Source organism: Abramis brama (assembly GCF_963993115.1).
Source record: "Abramis brama genome assembly, chromosome: 4".
Classification (NCBI taxonomy): Eukaryota; Metazoa; Chordata; class Actinopteri; order Cypriniformes; family Leuciscidae; genus Abramis; species Abramis brama.
In genome coordinates, this window is record NC_139966.1 from 51,418,447 (window position 1) to 51,436,474 (window position 18,028).

Sequence of the window (18,028 nt, forward strand, 5' to 3'; positions counted from 1 at the left end):
TCCTGTCATTTTGAAGGGAGTCTGTAAAATGGGTAAAACAAGGCAACGATGAGGTAAAAGACGAATTTGCACACAAAGTCCTTTTCCGGAAACATTTAATAGTTCTGTGGACAGGAGTCAGCACTCCACAACTGGGTCAGTTAAATATTAACAAATTTACAATCATGGAGGAATGTAAAAAAAAGAAAAGATCTCAAACACAAACGCAGCGCCTTTAAAAAAAAACAGCTCCAATCCCCCAACCCGCCCGCACAGAGAAAAGACAATCAGCGGAGATCGGCATCTTCACTCTGCATCAGTCCGACACCCCTTCCCTCTTAGATTTACACTTTTTACAGTGTTTTTACAGCTCATCTTTGCCTGTGGTACCCTGAAACACAGAAGTACGTGTTTTAAGACAAATGAAGACATAAGGAATAGCTTCTCAAATGACAGTTCTTCTATTTACCCACCCTCATGCAGTTTCAAACCATTTAAAGGTTACGCTTTATTTCGATATTCCATGCACGTGTTTTGGATTGCACATGTTGTTTTGGTCTTTGTTCTAAACTCTCATGGTAGAGTATAAAAATGCAATTTTACTGCGCATGTCGAACGTGCCCATCAACGGTTGAGAATACTTTGAAAGCTAAACAGACACTGTGCACAAGACAGAGCCAAATGCGGATAGTGAAGTATACCTGGGCCTTTAGTAGACTGACTGCTTAACTGCCAACACTATTTAGATCACCACCAATAGACACTCAACTGACCAGGTAACTTTGTATGTCAACTTATTCTACCAATCCTAAACCAAACCTAGTCTACAAATACTCAAGAGTTAGTTGAAATGTAGTTGCAAAGTTACATCTAAAGTGGTCTAAAGTAATGTCTAAAGTAGACTATTAAAGTAAAGTGTAACCCTATTAAAGGTGCAGTGTGTGATTTTTAGCGACATCTGTTGGTTGCAATTTGCAACCTCACTACTAGAAATTACGGTGGCCAACAGGGAAAGATGTCGTCGTCTGAGACCGCAGAGAGTAGCCAGTTAATCAATGAGGTAACAATGCGAATATTGTTACTGGTTCATCATTGTGTCTGGTTAATTCGCTGACTTTAGCTAGTTTCACGAACAGTGACGAAACGCGTTTGTCCGTTTAGGGCTCCTGTAGAAACATGACGGCGCAAAATGGCGACTTAACATGTAAGGGGACCCGCGGTGCATGTAGATATAAACTGCTCATTCTAAGGTAATAAAAACATAACGGTTCATTATATAATGTCTTTATACACCACTGAAAACATAGTTGTGTGTATGATTGCATTTGTCAAAAGATCCTCCTAAATATTAACACAGTGCACCTTTAAATTCTCCATTTGCATTTCATGAAAGATACAGTTTTGGAACATCATGAGAATGTGTAAGTGACAGTTTTCACACTCACTGAATCATCTTCTGCCTCCTCTGCCTGGACCTCTTCTTCATCCTCAGCATCTGCTTCCTCGGTCTGTTCTTCTGGTTCCTCCTCTGGCTCCTCCTCAACCTGTGAACACGGCAACAGGATATTGAGCCAAACTTCATTTGAACATCTCCATTTCGTGTACCAGTGCTCGACTGAGCGCGTACCTGTGTGTCGAGGTCTACATTCATGCTGAGCCGCAGCATGCGCTCTATTCTTTCTCCATAAGCTTTGGTGTCTGAGAGCTGGTAGCCGGATCTCAGTGTGGCCGTCTCAAAGAGCACTACGGCTAAATCTGCAGCTGTCTTATCCTCTGAGTCTTCCTATGAGACAAAGCACAATACATCAGACTATTTGCAGATTTTAAGTGGAATATTTAATCAAAGTAAATTGAATCAGAATGATGTTTAACTTACATTGACTCTCCTCAACATCTCCTTGATGAGAGGATGTTTGGGGTTGATTTCTAACGTCTTCTTTTGACTTGCGTAATAACTAGAATGAGGAAAAAAAACAGGTTTACTTGGTTATGACCAGATAAATTAATTTGCAGATTAGCCATTTTTCCATTTTCACATAGCAAGCCAAGAAGTGGTGGATTGCATTGTCGCAACAACTCTAAAGGCTCGGTCACATTTACAGATGTTTTGCAAATTTTCGTGGGTAAAATTCTGTAATTTCAATAGGAATACACGCAATCAGGAATTGTGTATGAGGACGAAAGACTTCCACATGCATTTTCTGTAGCGGGTTCAAATCAGTCATGCGGTGATTGACCAAAAGTGGCTTGGTTTGAGCTGCGCTTCATACATCACTATGCTACTGACAATAGACAATTGTCTTTTTGTCAGCAATATTTAACAAATTCTACTTATGTGACTGCACCTTAAGATGTGGTTAATGGTTGCCAGGTCATTGCTATGCAGTTGCTAAGGTGATTGCCACTGTGATCATGTGTTTAAGACTTATTCAGAGGACATACTTTGTGGAAATGTCTTTTCCTGTCTGGTAAGCCTGGGCTTTCATGATCCTTTCCATGTTGCCAGACCATCCGTACTGACTGGCAACCAGAGCGCATGGCGAGTTGGTCAACCTCTGGGACAAAATGGCCTTCTCGATCTGAAACACAAAACAAGGACAAACATGTTTCAATTCATCTGCCACTTCTACAAGTCAGCCAGCTTTTAATATGCAATACAATAGTGAAACAAAGGATATTCATACGTTGTCCTTCAGGGCCTTGTCTTTCATCCAGGTAGTGAGGGGTTCAAACTCTTTCTCCAAAGCTTCCCTCTTCTCCTTGGCTGTATCGCTCTCGTCAAACTTCACACCCTCCTTCGCCACATTCTGGAAGCGTTTGCCGTCAAACTCGGGCAGGGCTTGGATGCAGTACTCATCCACTGGCTCAGTCAGGTAGACGACCTCATATCCTTTCTTAAGAAGCCTCTCCACAAATGGAGAAGACTCAGCCTAAAACCAGATGAAATATTACATGTTACTATGGAAATTGAGAAATGGAGTATCTTAGTAATAAGCTGTTAAAAGTAAAAACATTTAAGCACCTCCTTTCTGCTGGTTCCAGCCATGAAGAATATCTTGTCTTGCTTCTCCTTCATCCTCTCCACATACTGCTCCAGACTTGACTGTACGGTCTCGCTGTGGGAGGTCTGGAAGCGGAGCAGCTTGGCCAGGCGGGTTCTGTTGGAGTGATCCTCAATAACTCCCAGTTTAATGTTGGTGCCGAACTCCTTCCAGAACTTGTCATTGTATTCCTCCTCGGCGATCTTCTTGATCATATCCAGGGTCTTGCGGACCAGCTTCTTACGGATGACCTAAGGAACCAACATGAGTTTTGAAAACAATTGAAATTTGCCTGTGCAACATGTATAATTTCATCATATGATTGAACAAAAGTCGGTTACGTTGACACGATGAGCTCACCTTGAGCAGTTTGTGTTGCTGTAGAGTCTCTCTGGACACATTCAGAGGCAGATCATCAGAGTCCACCTGAGAAATGAGATCAAATATGTTCTATAGACTCTCCAAACATTATACTTATTGGCTGAGACTTAAAATATACATTTTATTCAAGTTATTACACCATCCTGCCTTGGTATGACATTACAATATCAAAAAGGTTTCAAATATTTTTTTAAAGGTGCATTGCGCAAGTCTGAGTTTTTGCAGAACTATGCCCCCTCTGGCGGCAAGCGAAACTGCAACCAGAAGTGTGCACGCTCACGGACAAAAGTTTTCTTTTTTTTATCTTACGTGGAGTTTGCGTTGGTGTTTGAAATGAACTACAAGCCGGTCTCTTAGAATCCATCTTCTACGGAGAATGGCGGCGAATACACAAACCTGCCAGACATAGCCAGGTGAGCGTGCCGTGAACGCGCATGACGTCACGCTAGTGTTGTTTTTGGCGGCCTGTTTTAATTTTAGTTTTAGTCTAGTCTTTGTGTCAAGCTGTCGTTTTAGTTTTTATTAGTTTTAGTCACGTTCATACTCTTTTTAGTCTAGTCAAGTTTTAGTCGACGAAAACTGATGACATTTTAGTCTAGTTTTAGTCAACGAAAACTGATGACATTTTAGTCTAGTTTTAGTCGACGAAAACTCATGACATTTTAGTCTAGTTTTAGTCAATGAAAATTGTATTTTAGTCTATTTTTAGTAGTGCAATTCTATTTAACCCAGTCAATATAGAATTTCAAAACAAGGTTATCTTATTATAGCCTATTTAGTATATTTAGGGCAGTGACGGTGGCAGTTTTTTTTACCACCGCGGTAATGGACCAACTACCGGCGGTGGTTGGGGGGTTATTTAAAAAAATAAAAACTCGTTTTATATTTCCACACAAAGACGCCTGATATAGCAGAATAGCCAACCACTCTGCGCTCTGAGGGACACGAGCAGAAAAGAGACCATCGATCTCTTTATGATATCTAATCTTCGTGTTTTCTACTTGAGGTAAATTGGTCTGAATAGCGAATTTTATCCTCCACATGAGCAAAATATTTAGGCTATGTTTGAGATTGCGCTGCCAGAGAAAGTGAAACTAAAAATCACCCGCGCGTGTGAAACGCGCTTTAGCCTACAACTAAACTCGACGTGCCCTATGTCTAATATAGGAAACACAAACTGTGTTAAAAAGAATTTGACATGCAAGTACAAATGTATGCTATACTTTACCACAGTAAAGAATACGAATATAATAGGCCTAATTAAAAGCGAACCAATGAAGAAACGTGTATAATCCCTTTAGAAAATGGGTGAGACGTGAGTGAAGATTTGGGAAAAGAAACAAGAGATTCCATGCAGGGATGAGTCACGATTTTTGTATATTCGATTAGTTTATTTAATTATAGAATATCGAATAGGTTGTGCGATTATTCTCTAAAATAAAATCTCCATGTTCTGGTGCTGATGCGATGACGCGTTCATGTAACCAGAGACGCTGCCATAACGCACATAACAGCTGTCACAAAGAACCGGCAAAAGTAATGATTATGAATGTGTCAAATATATCAATGAGACATTTTAATAGAAAAACTAATGGAATAATATTGTTAAATTCGCTGATAATCGGGTGACCAGATCGCAAAACAGAATTTAAAGCCGTCAAAGCTATGGGTTCACGCACAACTCTCTCATTCGTCGTGACGTTATAACATTTCGTCTCGTCTCGTTTTGGTCAACGAAAATGAGGAGACATTTTAGCATAGTTTTTATTTTGTAAGACACATTTAGTCTCGTTTTTATTCGTCAACGATAATGCATCATACATGTATTTTAGTCATCGTCACATGACCATGCATTTACGTCTCGTCTCGTCTCGTTTTCGTCAGGTGAAAACGGTTCGTTGACGACAATATTTCGTCATAATTTTCGTTGACGAAAGCAACACTACGTCACGCCCAGTCTAAAATTCCGGCCCGAATCCCTCTTATTTATTTTACTTTACAGGATTATAGAGACAATCTCAGTGATCAGAGAAGGGCTCATTCAGCCCATCAGGCAATTGTATGGGTTAGAAAACGGGTATTTTTAACATGAAAAGTTGCTTAATGCACCTTTAAATAAAATCATTTGCAAATTATATATATTAAAAAAAAAAACAATTCCCAGGCAGCAAGTTTTTTATAATACAATTTAAAATCTAAAATAATCTAAAATATAACTTACTTCAATTAAGAAAAAAATAATTTGTATCATTTTTATTATTATTTACCTAATTATTACTGGGTAAAAGTACTAAATAAATTATAATTTAATTCAAACTATATGCCGAAAACAAATCGATTTTGCTAAATAAAAGCACATTTATACCCTCCAATATATTACATGAGATGTTGCGTTACTGCACACATGCAATCTGCTCAATAAATGGAAGTGCTCTTCACTAATGAGCCAAAACGCAGGATGGTTATTGCTTCTAGGGAAATGCAAAGCAAACAAGATTTCTGTACGTGCAGAACTAGGATTGTAAAGGCTTGACCCAAATTTCAGTGCATTCTGAATATAGTCAACAGCACTTACAACGCCTCTGATGAAGTTGAGGTACTTGGGCATCATGTCATGGAAGTCATCGGTGATGAAGACTCTACGCACAAATAGCTGAGAGGAAAGAATCAAATTAGGTACAGTTAACTCAAAACTACAACATAAGAGAATGTGTTCTTTTCCCAATTAAAGGTTATCAAAATTACCTTGATGAAGTCATTCTTCTTGGTCCCATACTCGTCGAAAAGACCTCTGGGTGCAGATGCAGGGATGAAGAGGATGGACTTAAAGGTAACCTCGCCTTCAGCGGTGAAGTGAATGTGTGACATGGGCTCATCTGTGTCCTGAATGAAAAAATTCCACTTGATTTAATCCAAGAGGCCACAGATGACCATAAAAGTTGGTTTGTGCACAAAGCAGACATTCTCTCACCCTGGAGAAGGTCTTGTAGAAGGCTTTGTATTCATCCTCCTCCACTTCCTTTGCAGGCCTCTGCCAGATGGGTTTAATGTCATTCATCAGCTCCCAGTCCCACACGGTCTTCTCCACCTGAAGGGAGTAATGAATCATTGAAATCATTGAGAAATGTATATAAAATAGTTGCTGCTGGGGTTTATTTGCATATACGTTACCTTCTTAGTCTTTGGTTTGTCCTTGTCTTCATCCTCTTCCTCAACTTCAGCTTCATCTTCAGTGGCCTCATCCTTATCTGCCTCAGCCTCAGCCTCATCCTCAATGGGCTCCTCTACAGTCTCGGTCTGAGAAACAGCACAAATCGATGAGTCCTAAAGCTAGTTAAGCAAATGGTAAACTTCAAACTAGCAAGTCTTTGGTGGAGACACTGACCTTGCTGCTCCATACATAGATGGGGAAGTTGATGAACTGAGAGTACTTCCTCACAAGGTTCTTAATAGTCTCCAGCTCAAGGTAGTCGGAAGCTTCCTCTTTCATCACCAACCTGATGAAACGAGACTTTAGTTACAACGTGTCACAATCCACACATTTGAAACATTTCAAGTTCAGCTGCTTACGTAATGGTGGTGCCTCTGCCCAGAGTGTCACCACGAGGGTCTTCGATGACAGAGAACTCGTTGGAATCAGATTCCCAGATGTGTTGGGTGCCGTTGTTGTGCTTGGTGGTGACAATGACCCTATCAGCCACAAGGAAGGCAGAGTAGAAGCCCACACCAAACTGACCAATCAGCTCAGAGGTGGACTGATTGTCATCCTGTATCTCAGTCATCTTGTTAAGGAACTCGCTGGTTCCGGACTTGGCGATGGTACCAAGGTTCTTCACCAGTTCTTCTTTGGTCATGCCGATGCCAGTGTCAGTGATGTGAAGCATGTTCTTTTCCTTGTCGGACTGGTGAGAGAAAACAAGACACAGGACTAAGTATTGAATAACCTAGATAAAAGCAAGTCAAAATATTGACTAAATTAACTAGTTGGTTGGAGTGTTTTAACGCCATGCCAGCTTTATTGGCTATTTTCATGGCAAGTAACAAGTTAAACCATAGAGCAATTTAAAAACCTATATAAGGTCTTTAAAAATTTGCTTTAGATTAAAACTCTAAAATGGATACAGATACAGTGTTGACTTAAACTCTTCTAAAGTGTTTGCAGAGTAATATAATTTCCAAAGAACTTAAACCATAATTCATTCAAATATATTTAAGAGATACTGGACTCTACTAAATGAACTAATAAATAAAAATGTAATCATGCGCATAGTTAAACAAGGTATTGAGTATCAAAATTAAGATATGAAAATTACAGGAAGGAAATGCTCCTGAATTTGCTTCATAAATGTTTGAATTCCTTTTGCAATGCAAATGTGAGTCATGTTGTCTCTCCACTGGAAATTAAGGACTGTAGGACACATTTTTAACACACCTTGATTTTAATAGTAAGCTCTTCATTTCCAGCAAGGGCATCATCGTTGGTCAGGGACAACAACCGGATCTTATCCAAGGCATCGGAAGCGTTAGAGATCAGTTCTCTAAGGAAGATCTTTAGGGTGAAAAAATAATTATGAAGCGTTAGTCTTGTGTGATTTGCAAAACCATGATGAACAGCATGAAGACTAAAGCTACTTATCTTCTAACACCTCCAATACTCACCTCCTTGTTCTTATACAGAGAATTGATGATCAGTTTCATCATCCTGTTCACTTCCGCCTGGAATACATGCTTTTCTGCTTTATCACGAATTTCCTTTATTTGTGAGGCGTTCAAACCATCTAGCTGAATGGCTTCTTCCTCCCTGTTAGAGAAGAAATAGGAGAGTGCAAAGGATGCTTGTGACATGTGCGTTTCTCAGGGGACTTATTACCATTTACCCTTGGGTATTGTGGAGCAAGACAAAAATGCATCAACCAGATGTTCAACCTCCATTGGGGAGCATTTATGGCCTTTGTGAGGAGCTTAAAGTGAATATATCCAAATGTAACCTCATAACAGATAAACAAGTGCATTTAATAAGCTAAAAATAGCAGCTAAGATCTGAGTCGAAATAAAGGGTCACAGTAATTTTCCTCAATCTTAAAAATTGAGGTTCAAATCAGTCAAGTGCAGTTCAAGTCCATACAGACCTCTCAACAACCTCATCATCTGTGCGGGATCCGTCTCTGCTTTTCCCAAGGTCCTCTTCCACTGTGCCGTCAATGTCAACATCATCATCAGCTTTCACAGATGCTGCAATTATGTAAAACAAAGATTATGACAAAACCACAAATAATGTAAATGCATCATTGGTGATAAAAAGCACTTAAAGGCTATACAGATTCAACAGTGTTACTCAACTCAATGATATAACAGCACCAAAATACAACTCAATATTTGCTCAGCAAAAACCCTTTTGTACCCAGCAAGGATGTTTGTTCATTTTACATGAATGTAATCTGTGAAGCAGAATTAATAAAATTGCTCAGGTAAGGCTCTGAAATGTGCAAAATACTCTTGATTTGTGTGCAAATGCACTTTCTTGATCCAGAAGATCTCAGTTAGACACTTAAAGGCCTTGATGTGGCAGTTCACATGGTTCAAGATCGCTGATTCAATTCTTCTTTAAATGTGCAATTAGACTTCATTGTTCTATTTCTCTCTTGCACGACTACATTATTAGCTTCTTTTTTTAAATCGTACATTAGTAAAAGCAACCATTTAAATGCAATTTGTCATTATAAAGCATCATAACTATCATTATTAAATGGCATCTGAATATATGAAGGCCTTTTCAATCTTGAGGAAACTTCCAGAAGCACATGCAATTCAAATCCACTCTCCAGGTTTTATTTCCTGTTCTGAATCCATTTAGGAAGCGTTAAAAAAAAATCTGCAAATAAAGTATTATCAAAACCTGAATATATAATTATAAAGCTTACATGTAACCACACAAAGACAGCAACATTACTGCAAACACTCACTGAAGCTTTGTCAAGTTCAAAGACAGCAAACTGCATAACGGTGCATTTCAAGGCCATTTAATAAAACATACTCACCGAAAGCCAATAGTGTACAGAGGAGACCGATAATCCACAGTCGCCTCATCGTTTTAGAAAGAAAAACTGTTTATTAATGAGACTCAATAGCAGATTAACGCCTTGAGCTGTTGCTGCACCCTGTACGCCTCAAAGATTTCTTGCAGTGCGTGAACAGAGAGCGAGAAATCGGCTTTATAAACTCCTCCGCTCTAGGGATGTGCTCATTCGTCATGAGCCAATCACAGCACCCCACGCACAACACCGCACCAATCAGAGAGCGGTCCGCAGCCGTTGTCGTCCAATCACCGCTTTACATGTCCGATTTTACTCGTTCCGATCGTGGCTCGCGTTGGTTGGCTCAACGGAATGCCAATTCATCGAGCGAAGGAGATTTTGTCATAGACTGTAACAACTGATCTGGGGACGGTGTGGGTTTTGTTTACTTCTTTGAGCGGGTTGGGGGAAACGGAACTAGGTGATTCAGAATCAGAATCGCATTTATATTACGGTCACCTTAGCAACAAGCTGTTGACATGATAGACCACAAGAAAGTCCCGATAGGATTGGTTGACTTAAAGATAGACTACACTAAGTTTTTTTTTCTCTATTTTACTTAGTTTATATTGACTGGATTTTTTTAGTAATTGAGAGATTAAAACATTAAAATATTTTATTTATGTACCTTTTAATATTTGTGCATTTAATTCTTTCTCTGTTGAATGTACATATTTAGATTTCTGAAAGTGTCACAAGTATCCAAAAAAAAAAATTATGGGAACGTCTGACAGCCTCGTATTTCCTCTTCAGCCTTACCTGTGCTATTTTCCAGGTGATCTTCAAGAAGAGTTGTCTTACCTGAAAGCAAAGGTGTTTCCCCACCTAGATGCACTTTGCCAGACCAGAGGCGCCTGTTTCAGACCCGTGGACTTACAGCGAAGCAAACAAGAAAGGGATTATGAAAATAATGACAATGATGAACATCAGATAAATAAGCCAGATCTTTTCGACCAGCATCTGAAAATCAGTTTGGATCTCATCGACCGCTCATCTTTTTTAATCTGTCTTCTTGGACACAGCTATGGACAATGTCTGCCAGGAGAGAATGGTTCTCAATCTGATATCGGCCCATGTTCTTTGTCTGAGGTGGCTAGGAACTTGCATGTTGCTGCAAAGGCTGGTTACCCTTGGGTCATGGAGGACAGGTATCGCACCTGTAGCCTGACAGAGCTGGAGATCACCAAGGCAGCCTTCATTGACAACCACAGAAGCTGCTTCTTTTATTTTAAAGACTGCACCCCACAGGATGTGGAGGATGACAGCAGTGATGAAATGCACATCTTCTTGAACATGCTATCCAATCAAAGCAAAAGTGAGAGACAGAGAATGAGAGATCTAAAAAGAAGGATCATAAATCATTGTCTTCCTGTCAGGTTTGAGAACAGACCACAATGACTTGAAACATAAATACAGATTTATTTTAAATACTAAATTCAATTTGTGTGCATATATATAGTCAAACCAATAATTATTCAGACACCCGATATATATTTTTTTTACTAGTGGGCACAGGACACTATAGTTCATTTATGTAAGTGAGGATAACAAAATAATACTTAAAAATTCTTCATACAGTGGACTACCAGAAAAACTGATAAAAATTTGGGACCAAAAATTATTCAGACACTATGACCTGACCATGTTTTTTTCTTTAATTGCTAATGCGACCTTTTTACACCACAGACTGAACAAAATTAAGCATTGCTTGGTAATTGGTTGACCTAAATTGGTATTTATCTATTTATCTAAATTTTGTACTTAAATTTAACAGCTGACACCTATTCAACCATTTGTGAGACCAATTCGTTTGTGAGATAGTCTAACAGAAGAATGGCCAAAACCAGTGAAATATCAACTGATTTGATAACTCTGCTCTTGTCATATTTTATGACAATTTTCTAAACTATAGCGAATAAACTGATAATGTTAGAAATGTTGAAGGTGTCTGAATAAATTTTGGTTTGACTGTATATATATATATATGCGCATCCTTCTTTTTCTTTCCACTGTGTGACAGATTCTTCAGAAACCTTTATGAACTTGAGGAGATGATAAGGGTGGACTGGGAAGGAGTCATTTCTAAATTTCATGAGGATCCAAAACATCCCATCTTAGGTAGGCCTATAATTGTTCGACAAGTTTTTTATCTAATAACAAAATTCTGAATTAAGCCTATATTTTATTCCTGTTTTATTTTATTATTTAATCTGATTATTATTATTTTTTTAATATATATTTTGATTATATATCTGCATGTATATTTTATTTATATATTATATTTTGAAATATTTTATTTTAATTCTTTCTCTGGCCTAATCAAAACCCAGGGAAAAGTCATGAAGTATCAGCCTGGTACTTTTTGAGTTGTTAAATGGCTTTGGGGTTTCTCAGACCCCAAAACAGAATATGAAGGTTAAAATAAGAAACATTTATGATTTTTGAATCGATTTGTTTTAGGATGGCAGGATTCATTCGATCGGCATCACCAACAGAGCCATGCACGTGGATTGTGTGACTGGTTTGTGCCCTCAGTACCCACCACAGAAACACTGAATGCAATAAACAAATTTCTGCATTCTATAATTCATAATGAAAAATCTGAGACGCACTCAAAAAATCCAGGTGCTCATTTCACATGGTAAGAAGATAAAAACTAAATGCAGCAGGCAGACTGTGTTTGATTAACATATATGTTATGTTATATTATAGGACAAAGTATTGTTTACTTTCAGTGATTTTGACCAGAAAGACTCAGTGAAGTCTATCTTACTGGTATGTGGTGAAAGGGGTTGTGGGAAGTCCACTCTGGCAGCGAGTTGGCTGCGAGCCTTCTGCCGACAGAATCCTGATTTTCTAGTCATTTCTCACTTCTGTGAAACCAGCACATCCAGCACTGATGTCAGGTCTATGCTTAGACAGTGTACTGCCCAACTTCGAAGAGCACATTATGGTAAATTTCCTCATTTTTCCCAGCACAAGTGTGTAATGAGTCTTGGAGCTTTCTTTATAAATACAACAAATATATAAATTCTGAACTCTGGCCCTCGAGGTCCACTTTCCTGCAGAGTTGTTGCGTTCCATTTGTCCATTTCAGACTTTTGTACGGGAACGTGGTCAACTCAGGTGTGTCATTCCCAGCTTCGACATCCCTCTTTCCGAAGTTTTATTAGGTAAACCGTAATAAAACACACCTGAACAAGCTAATCAAGGTCTTTAGTATTACCAGAAAGTTACAGGCATGCGAGTTTGATCAAGGTTGGAGCTAAACTCTGCAAGAAAGTGGATCTCGAGGGCCAGAGTTGAGAACACATGTTTTATAGCATCATAAATAAAGACCAAATATTATAATATTTTGCATCTAATTTGTTTCTGCAGGTGATTTTCCAGATTGGGAAGACATCATTGAGTTTGAGCACCTCCATCGGGCTGTCCAGGCATTCATGGCAGCAGCCAATCTTGGGCCTTGTATTCTTCTTATAGATGGTATTGACCTTTTGACAGAAACACTTGGACTCTCAAAGCAAGAGGTGATCTTTTAGTCCTCTGCATGGTTTGCATGAGCAGGTTGACTTTTTTATTTCAATAAAATTAACACCTTTTTTGTTTGTTTTTTTGTTTTCCAGGTGAAGGCACTACAATGGCTGCCAGATCCTCTGCCTCACTGTTGCAAAATGATCATCACAACAACCTTTACTGACCTCACTTACAAAAGTCTCACCAGCAGGACTGATGTCCAGATTCTCAGGAGTCCCCATATCTCCGATCCTAGTGTTCAGCAGAGCATTTTACTCAGACATCTGGCTTTACCTTACGAGGAGTTGCCAACCAGTGTTTTGCAAAGAATTGAGCGTAAGAAGCAATGCCACCTTCCGGCTTTTTTAGCGCTCATTGGCACAGAGTTACGGACGTGTGCAGTGCTGAGGGAGAAAGAGCAAGAGATGGAGCTGTTGCAGGAGTATGTAGAAGCTGATTCGGTTCCTGAGCTCTGGGTAAAGGTCATACATCGCTGGGTAAAAGATTTCAGCAGAACTGCTCCAACAGAAGTCACTGAGACTTGTTCAAGAGCTGCATCACTCAGGGAAGGTAAGTCCTTTTTACTTTATTATATAAAACCATGCTTGTCCTGACTTAAATATTTCATTAGTTATAGCTAATAAGCATTCCCCACTCTCTCTCTCTCTCTCTACAGATCTCTCAGGCTGGGTGTGGGACACACTCTGTCTCATTCATGTGTCTCGTGCTGGCCTGACTGAGGCTCAGGTTCTGGCTTTGTTGGAAGATCTAGGTTACTGTGGTCGTCTAAGAGTCAAGGGTTTGGAATGGGCCCGATTGCGCTCTGCTTTTTGGCCTTGGGTTCAGGAGAAAAACAATGGTCTTCTGACCATCATGCATCAGTCCCTCAGCCAGGCAATGAACTTGTTGACGCATGGTAAGAATGTTTATGCTATTTGTCTTATTCTTTTTTTCATTCCTTGCATAATTTTCATTATTGAATTCACTTCTTGAAATAGAGCACAAACACTTTTGAAGAGTAATATAATTTCCATGCAGTAAAAACAGAACAGGCATTTCCAATGTGTTCACATAGTTGTGCTCTTGTCTCTTTCACTTTAAGGTATGGAGGGTAATTCCTATCATCTGATCCTTGTTAAGTTTTTTCAGAAGTCCAGTTTAGAGCTTTGTAGCTGGGCAAGAAAGATGGAAGAGATTCCTTGGCATCTCAAGCAAACTGGTTCATTCAAGGAGTTGCATGGCTTCCTTAGCGATCCAGCGTACGATAACTGCAATTTATCTTTGATTAGAAAATCTTTGCAGTAGGCATTGTGTTTTCAGTTCGTTATGAAATAAATAGTTCATATCTCAGTCAACACTGATGCTTATCATACAGACATACTGTATATATATATATCTCATATCTCCATATTTTTCATAGTACCATGGAGTTTTTGTCAAGCAACCTGAAGCGATACCCACAGATGACAATTGATGTTGTACATTATTGGACACTACTAAGGGAGAGAGGATTTGATTCTGTGACGTCATTCCAGAATCTGATGGCTCAGACTTGGGAGCGTCTTAATGGTAAAACCGACTTTTTATTATCGTTATAAAAATAAAATATAATCAGCTTCTCTCATTGACATATAGACAGAAATATATGGCATTACTAGTAAATATTATATATTTAACATGTATCATGTTATTCTTGTAAGCCTGTCCACTTATCTGAAATAATACTAGCTATTAGGTCATTTTTTTGTAAATGATAGTAATGCAAATTGTAAAAGAAAACCTGTAAAGTATTAAATTGTATTGTAAGAAATTGCCTTGGAAAGGATCATTCTTATATGTAGACTCAGAAAAGCAGAATTTATGGTGCAATATTTGTTTATATTATTTAAAATATTTACCATGTATCATAGTATTCATCTCGGCCACTTGAAAGGCTGCTTTTTGTAAGTAATGTAAAGTGTACAAGTAAACTATCAATTATTATAATAATGATCACTTCTTGGTATACGTTAACTACTTTCACCTGGTCTTTCTTAGACGCTCACCCTCTAGATCACAGCAGTGTGTGGCGATTAACATGGTTCTGCTGTAAAGTTCTGCTCTGTTTGGGTGAGATACAGCAAGCTGAGGAGATGCTACTAAAAGCAGATCAAATTTTCCAGAAGGTAAAAATAATACAAGACATTTTCTGTTATATGATTAGCTAATCATTGTCAGAAATTGTATGCATTCAAAAAACAAAAACACAAAAATGGATCACACTCTATGCAAGGTTTCATTCTGTTTTCCTCCACAGGGAATGGAGCAGGATTGTGACAGTATGAGGTTACTGCTCAAAGTGCAACATATGCTGGCAGAGCTTTACGTCCAAATGCATCTGCCGAAAGACTCAGAGATGTATTGCCACAAGGGACTTGAGACTGCCAGGTGTCTTACAGAAGCCCATCTTGACAGCGCAGAGGTCAAACTGATCGTTGGTAACATGCATTTCATATTTCCTCCTGCATTCATATAACTTATAAAAAGACAAGCGAGTTATATTTTGTCAAGCGTACGTATTTTGCAGTTCTAATCTCCTCTCACAGGACAGCTGCTCTGTCGTCTGTGTCTGGCATTGCTGGCGGATGGACGGGTATATGCAGTGCCAGGGCTTTTCAAAGACATCAGCTCTTCTAGATACATTTCTGTCCATCCTTGTGCTGAAGGCACAGCCATGCTACTGAAGGGAATTCACAAGTAAGACAACAAAAAAGTGAAATGTTTCCCCCTGAATTTAATTTAATTTGATTTAGAAATATTTAAATGAATTTCAATTCATTCAATTTAGAAATATTCAATTAAATATTTAAAATTTATATTAAATTATAAATCAAATGATGACTGTGGTTGTAGCCTTTAACTTACTCTTGGCAAATCAGACACCACTTTCTGTCCGATACTGGTGAAAAAGTATTTTACTGTCCATTCTTTGTTAAACATGCAACATCCACATTCCACTTCTTTTATTTGCCGTATATGGCCTGTGGGATGTAGTTTGCCCCCCACTGGGATAAAGTCAAAAACTACTGTTTTAATCAGCCAGTAAAACATACAAAAATAACTTTGTGCACATTTGATTGCATTTTCACATGTTTCAAGGTTGGGTCTTTGTAAGCCCAAGACTGCCGAGAGATGCTTCCAAGCTGCACTGGCCAGCAGGAGGCGCTGGTGTGGCCATGATCATCCTCTGGTAGCAGAAGTGGAGGAGCAGCTTGCAGATCTCTGGGCCAGTGCTCAAACCAGTACAGAGTAAGACATGGACTTATGTGCAGTGCTTATCTAGTTACCTCAACCGCATCAAACCTCAAGGTCGCATAATTTGATTTCAAGGTCACGGGCTTGATTTGCACTTTTAGATGGACACAGAGGAAGATTGTTGAACTGTACCGCCATGCTATAAGCACTACAGAGACTGAGGCTCGGACATTGCAACTTCCCAACGCGCAACACAACCTCGCTGTCGTTCTTATGAAGCTTGGTGAGTGACTAAATGGCTGCTTGAACACAACAGTGGCCACCCACTTTAGTGGCCTTGGTTTCAGAGGCATATTCTTCATAAAAGCTTTGTCTATTTTATGGTGTCTGGTCTGGCAGGTAAAGTGCTGTTGCGTAGCTGCAGTAGAGTGGAGAGGAGAGAGGGGCTGGATCTACTCCAGAGAGCTGCAGACATAAGGATTCACCTCCTGGGCCCTGAGCACCCACTGACCCAAGACCTGGAGCAGTGAGCTCCATTTCAGCACACTTCAACTGCTTTTAAGAAATCACACAGTGGGCTACAACAGTCTACAGACTAGGAGCTTCTCTTCAGACAGATCGCCATCTTGGAACCAGGATAAAACCCTAAAAAGAGAGTGGAGGTTCACAGTTGTCTGTATTTGGGCCACAGAGTGACATTTGGTTTTGGTTTATTTGACCAGCGACTGTCTCTTACCAGATCAACCGAAAGGGCTTTCCCAGGCAGACGGATCATCCAGGAGAAAACTCTGAAGGCACTGAACAGAAAGATGAGAAGACTAACTTCTAACTGCCTCTCACTTTGTCACATGGTCAGACTAGTCATGTCATTATTGTAAGAAGCACATTCTATTCTATTCTATTCTATTCTATTTGCATAAACATGTGTTTTCTATGATGTGGACGTTCAAAATATGTTTTTGGACCGTGGCTGCATTTCTTTGATTAAAGAACACAGTAAAAACAGCAATATTGTGAAATATTAGAACTGTTTTCTATTTTTATTGTCAGAAATTGTCAGTTCATAATTTAAATTCTGTATGGCCCATAAATATTTGGCATGCTGTTGTAATGTATCTAGAATTATTAGAGTATTTATGACTTGTATTGCTTTTTTTCATTTGCTTCTAATGAACGTACACCATCAGACCAGCCATGTCTTTTCTGTAAAAGGGAAATTCTATTCTATTCTATTCTATTCTATTCTATTCTATTCTATTCTATTCTATTCTATTCTATTCTATTCTATTATGTTCTGTTCTGTTCTGTTCTGTTCTATTCTATTCTATTCTAATAGATACAAATTTTCTGTCATTCTATTCTATTCTATTAAAATAGATACAAATTTTCTGTCATTCTATTCTATTAAAATAGATACAAATTTTCTGTCATTCTATTCTATTCTATTAAAATAGATACAAATTTTCTGTCATTCTATTCTATTAAAATAGATACAAATTTTCTGTCATTCTATTCTATTAAAATAGATACTCATTTTCTGTCTTTCTATTCTATTAAAATAGATACAAATGTTCTGTCTTTCTATTCTATTAAAATAGATACAAATGTTCTGTCTTTCTATTCTATTCAAATAGATACACATTTTCTGTCATTCTATTCAATTCAAATAGATACAAATTTTCTGTCATTCTATTCTATTCAAATAGATACAAATTTTCTGTCATTCTATTCTATTCTAAATAGATACAACTTTTCTGTCTTTCTATTCTATTCTATTAAAATAGATAAAAAATAGTCTGTCTT

General features: G+C 38.5%; 2 protein-coding genes across 2 annotated transcripts; one reads left to right on the forward strand and one right to left on the reverse strand.

Annotated features, from left to right (window-relative positions):
- Positions 1-78: 78 nt before the first annotated feature.
- Positions 79-9,638, reverse strand: hsp90b1 (heat shock protein 90, beta (grp94), member 1). The gene is made up of 18 exons (XM_084113064.1): positions 9,440-9,638; positions 8,531-8,633; positions 8,061-8,202; positions 7,834-7,950; positions 6,972-7,303; positions 6,787-6,898; positions 6,573-6,698; positions 6,373-6,489; positions 6,147-6,284; positions 5,977-6,054; positions 3,381-3,446; positions 3,002-3,271; positions 2,664-2,909; positions 2,422-2,558; positions 1,856-1,934; positions 1,607-1,762; positions 1,425-1,523; positions 79-370 (listed from the first exon to the last, which is right to left on the reverse strand). The coding sequence occupies exons 1-18, from the start codon at positions 9,486-9,488 to the stop codon at positions 344-346; spliced, it is 2,394 nt and encodes a 797-aa protein (XP_083969190.1). The 5' UTR covers positions 9,489-9,638; the 3' UTR covers positions 79-343.
- Positions 9,639-9,954: 316 nt separating this feature from the next.
- On the forward strand, positions 9,955-17,312 carry LOC311082267 (tetratricopeptide repeat protein 41-like; the record flags this gene model as incomplete). Its single annotated transcript, XM_084112997.1, has 16 exons — positions 9,955-9,987; positions 10,166-10,851; positions 11,496-11,593; positions 11,936-12,116; positions 12,211-12,428; positions 12,854-13,005; positions 13,102-13,561; positions 13,668-13,907; positions 14,094-14,250; positions 14,412-14,560; positions 15,029-15,156; positions 15,288-15,468; positions 15,577-15,727; positions 16,130-16,279; positions 16,387-16,508; positions 16,625-17,312. The coding sequence occupies 16 exons, from the start codon at positions 9,955-9,957 to the stop codon at positions 16,753-16,755; spliced, it is 3,237 nt and encodes a 1,078-aa protein (XP_083969123.1). The 3' UTR covers positions 16,756-17,312.
- Between the last annotated feature and the right edge of the window lie 716 nt (positions 17,313-18,028).

Bases quoted from the DNA above. Each gene is read 5' to 3' on its own strand.
- hsp90b1 (XM_084113064.1), bottom strand. From the start codon at position 9,488: ATGAGGCGACTGTGGATTATCGGTCTCCTCTGTACACTATTGGCTTTC. The intron at 7,304-7,833 runs GTGTGTTAAAAA...TTCTCTCACCAG, and splicing joins AGCTTACTATTAAAATCAAG to TCCGACAAGGAAAAGAACAT. The intron at 6,490-6,572 runs GTAACGTATATG...TACTCCCTTCAG, and splicing joins ACAAACCAAAGACTAAGAAG to GTGGAGAAGACCGTGTGGGA.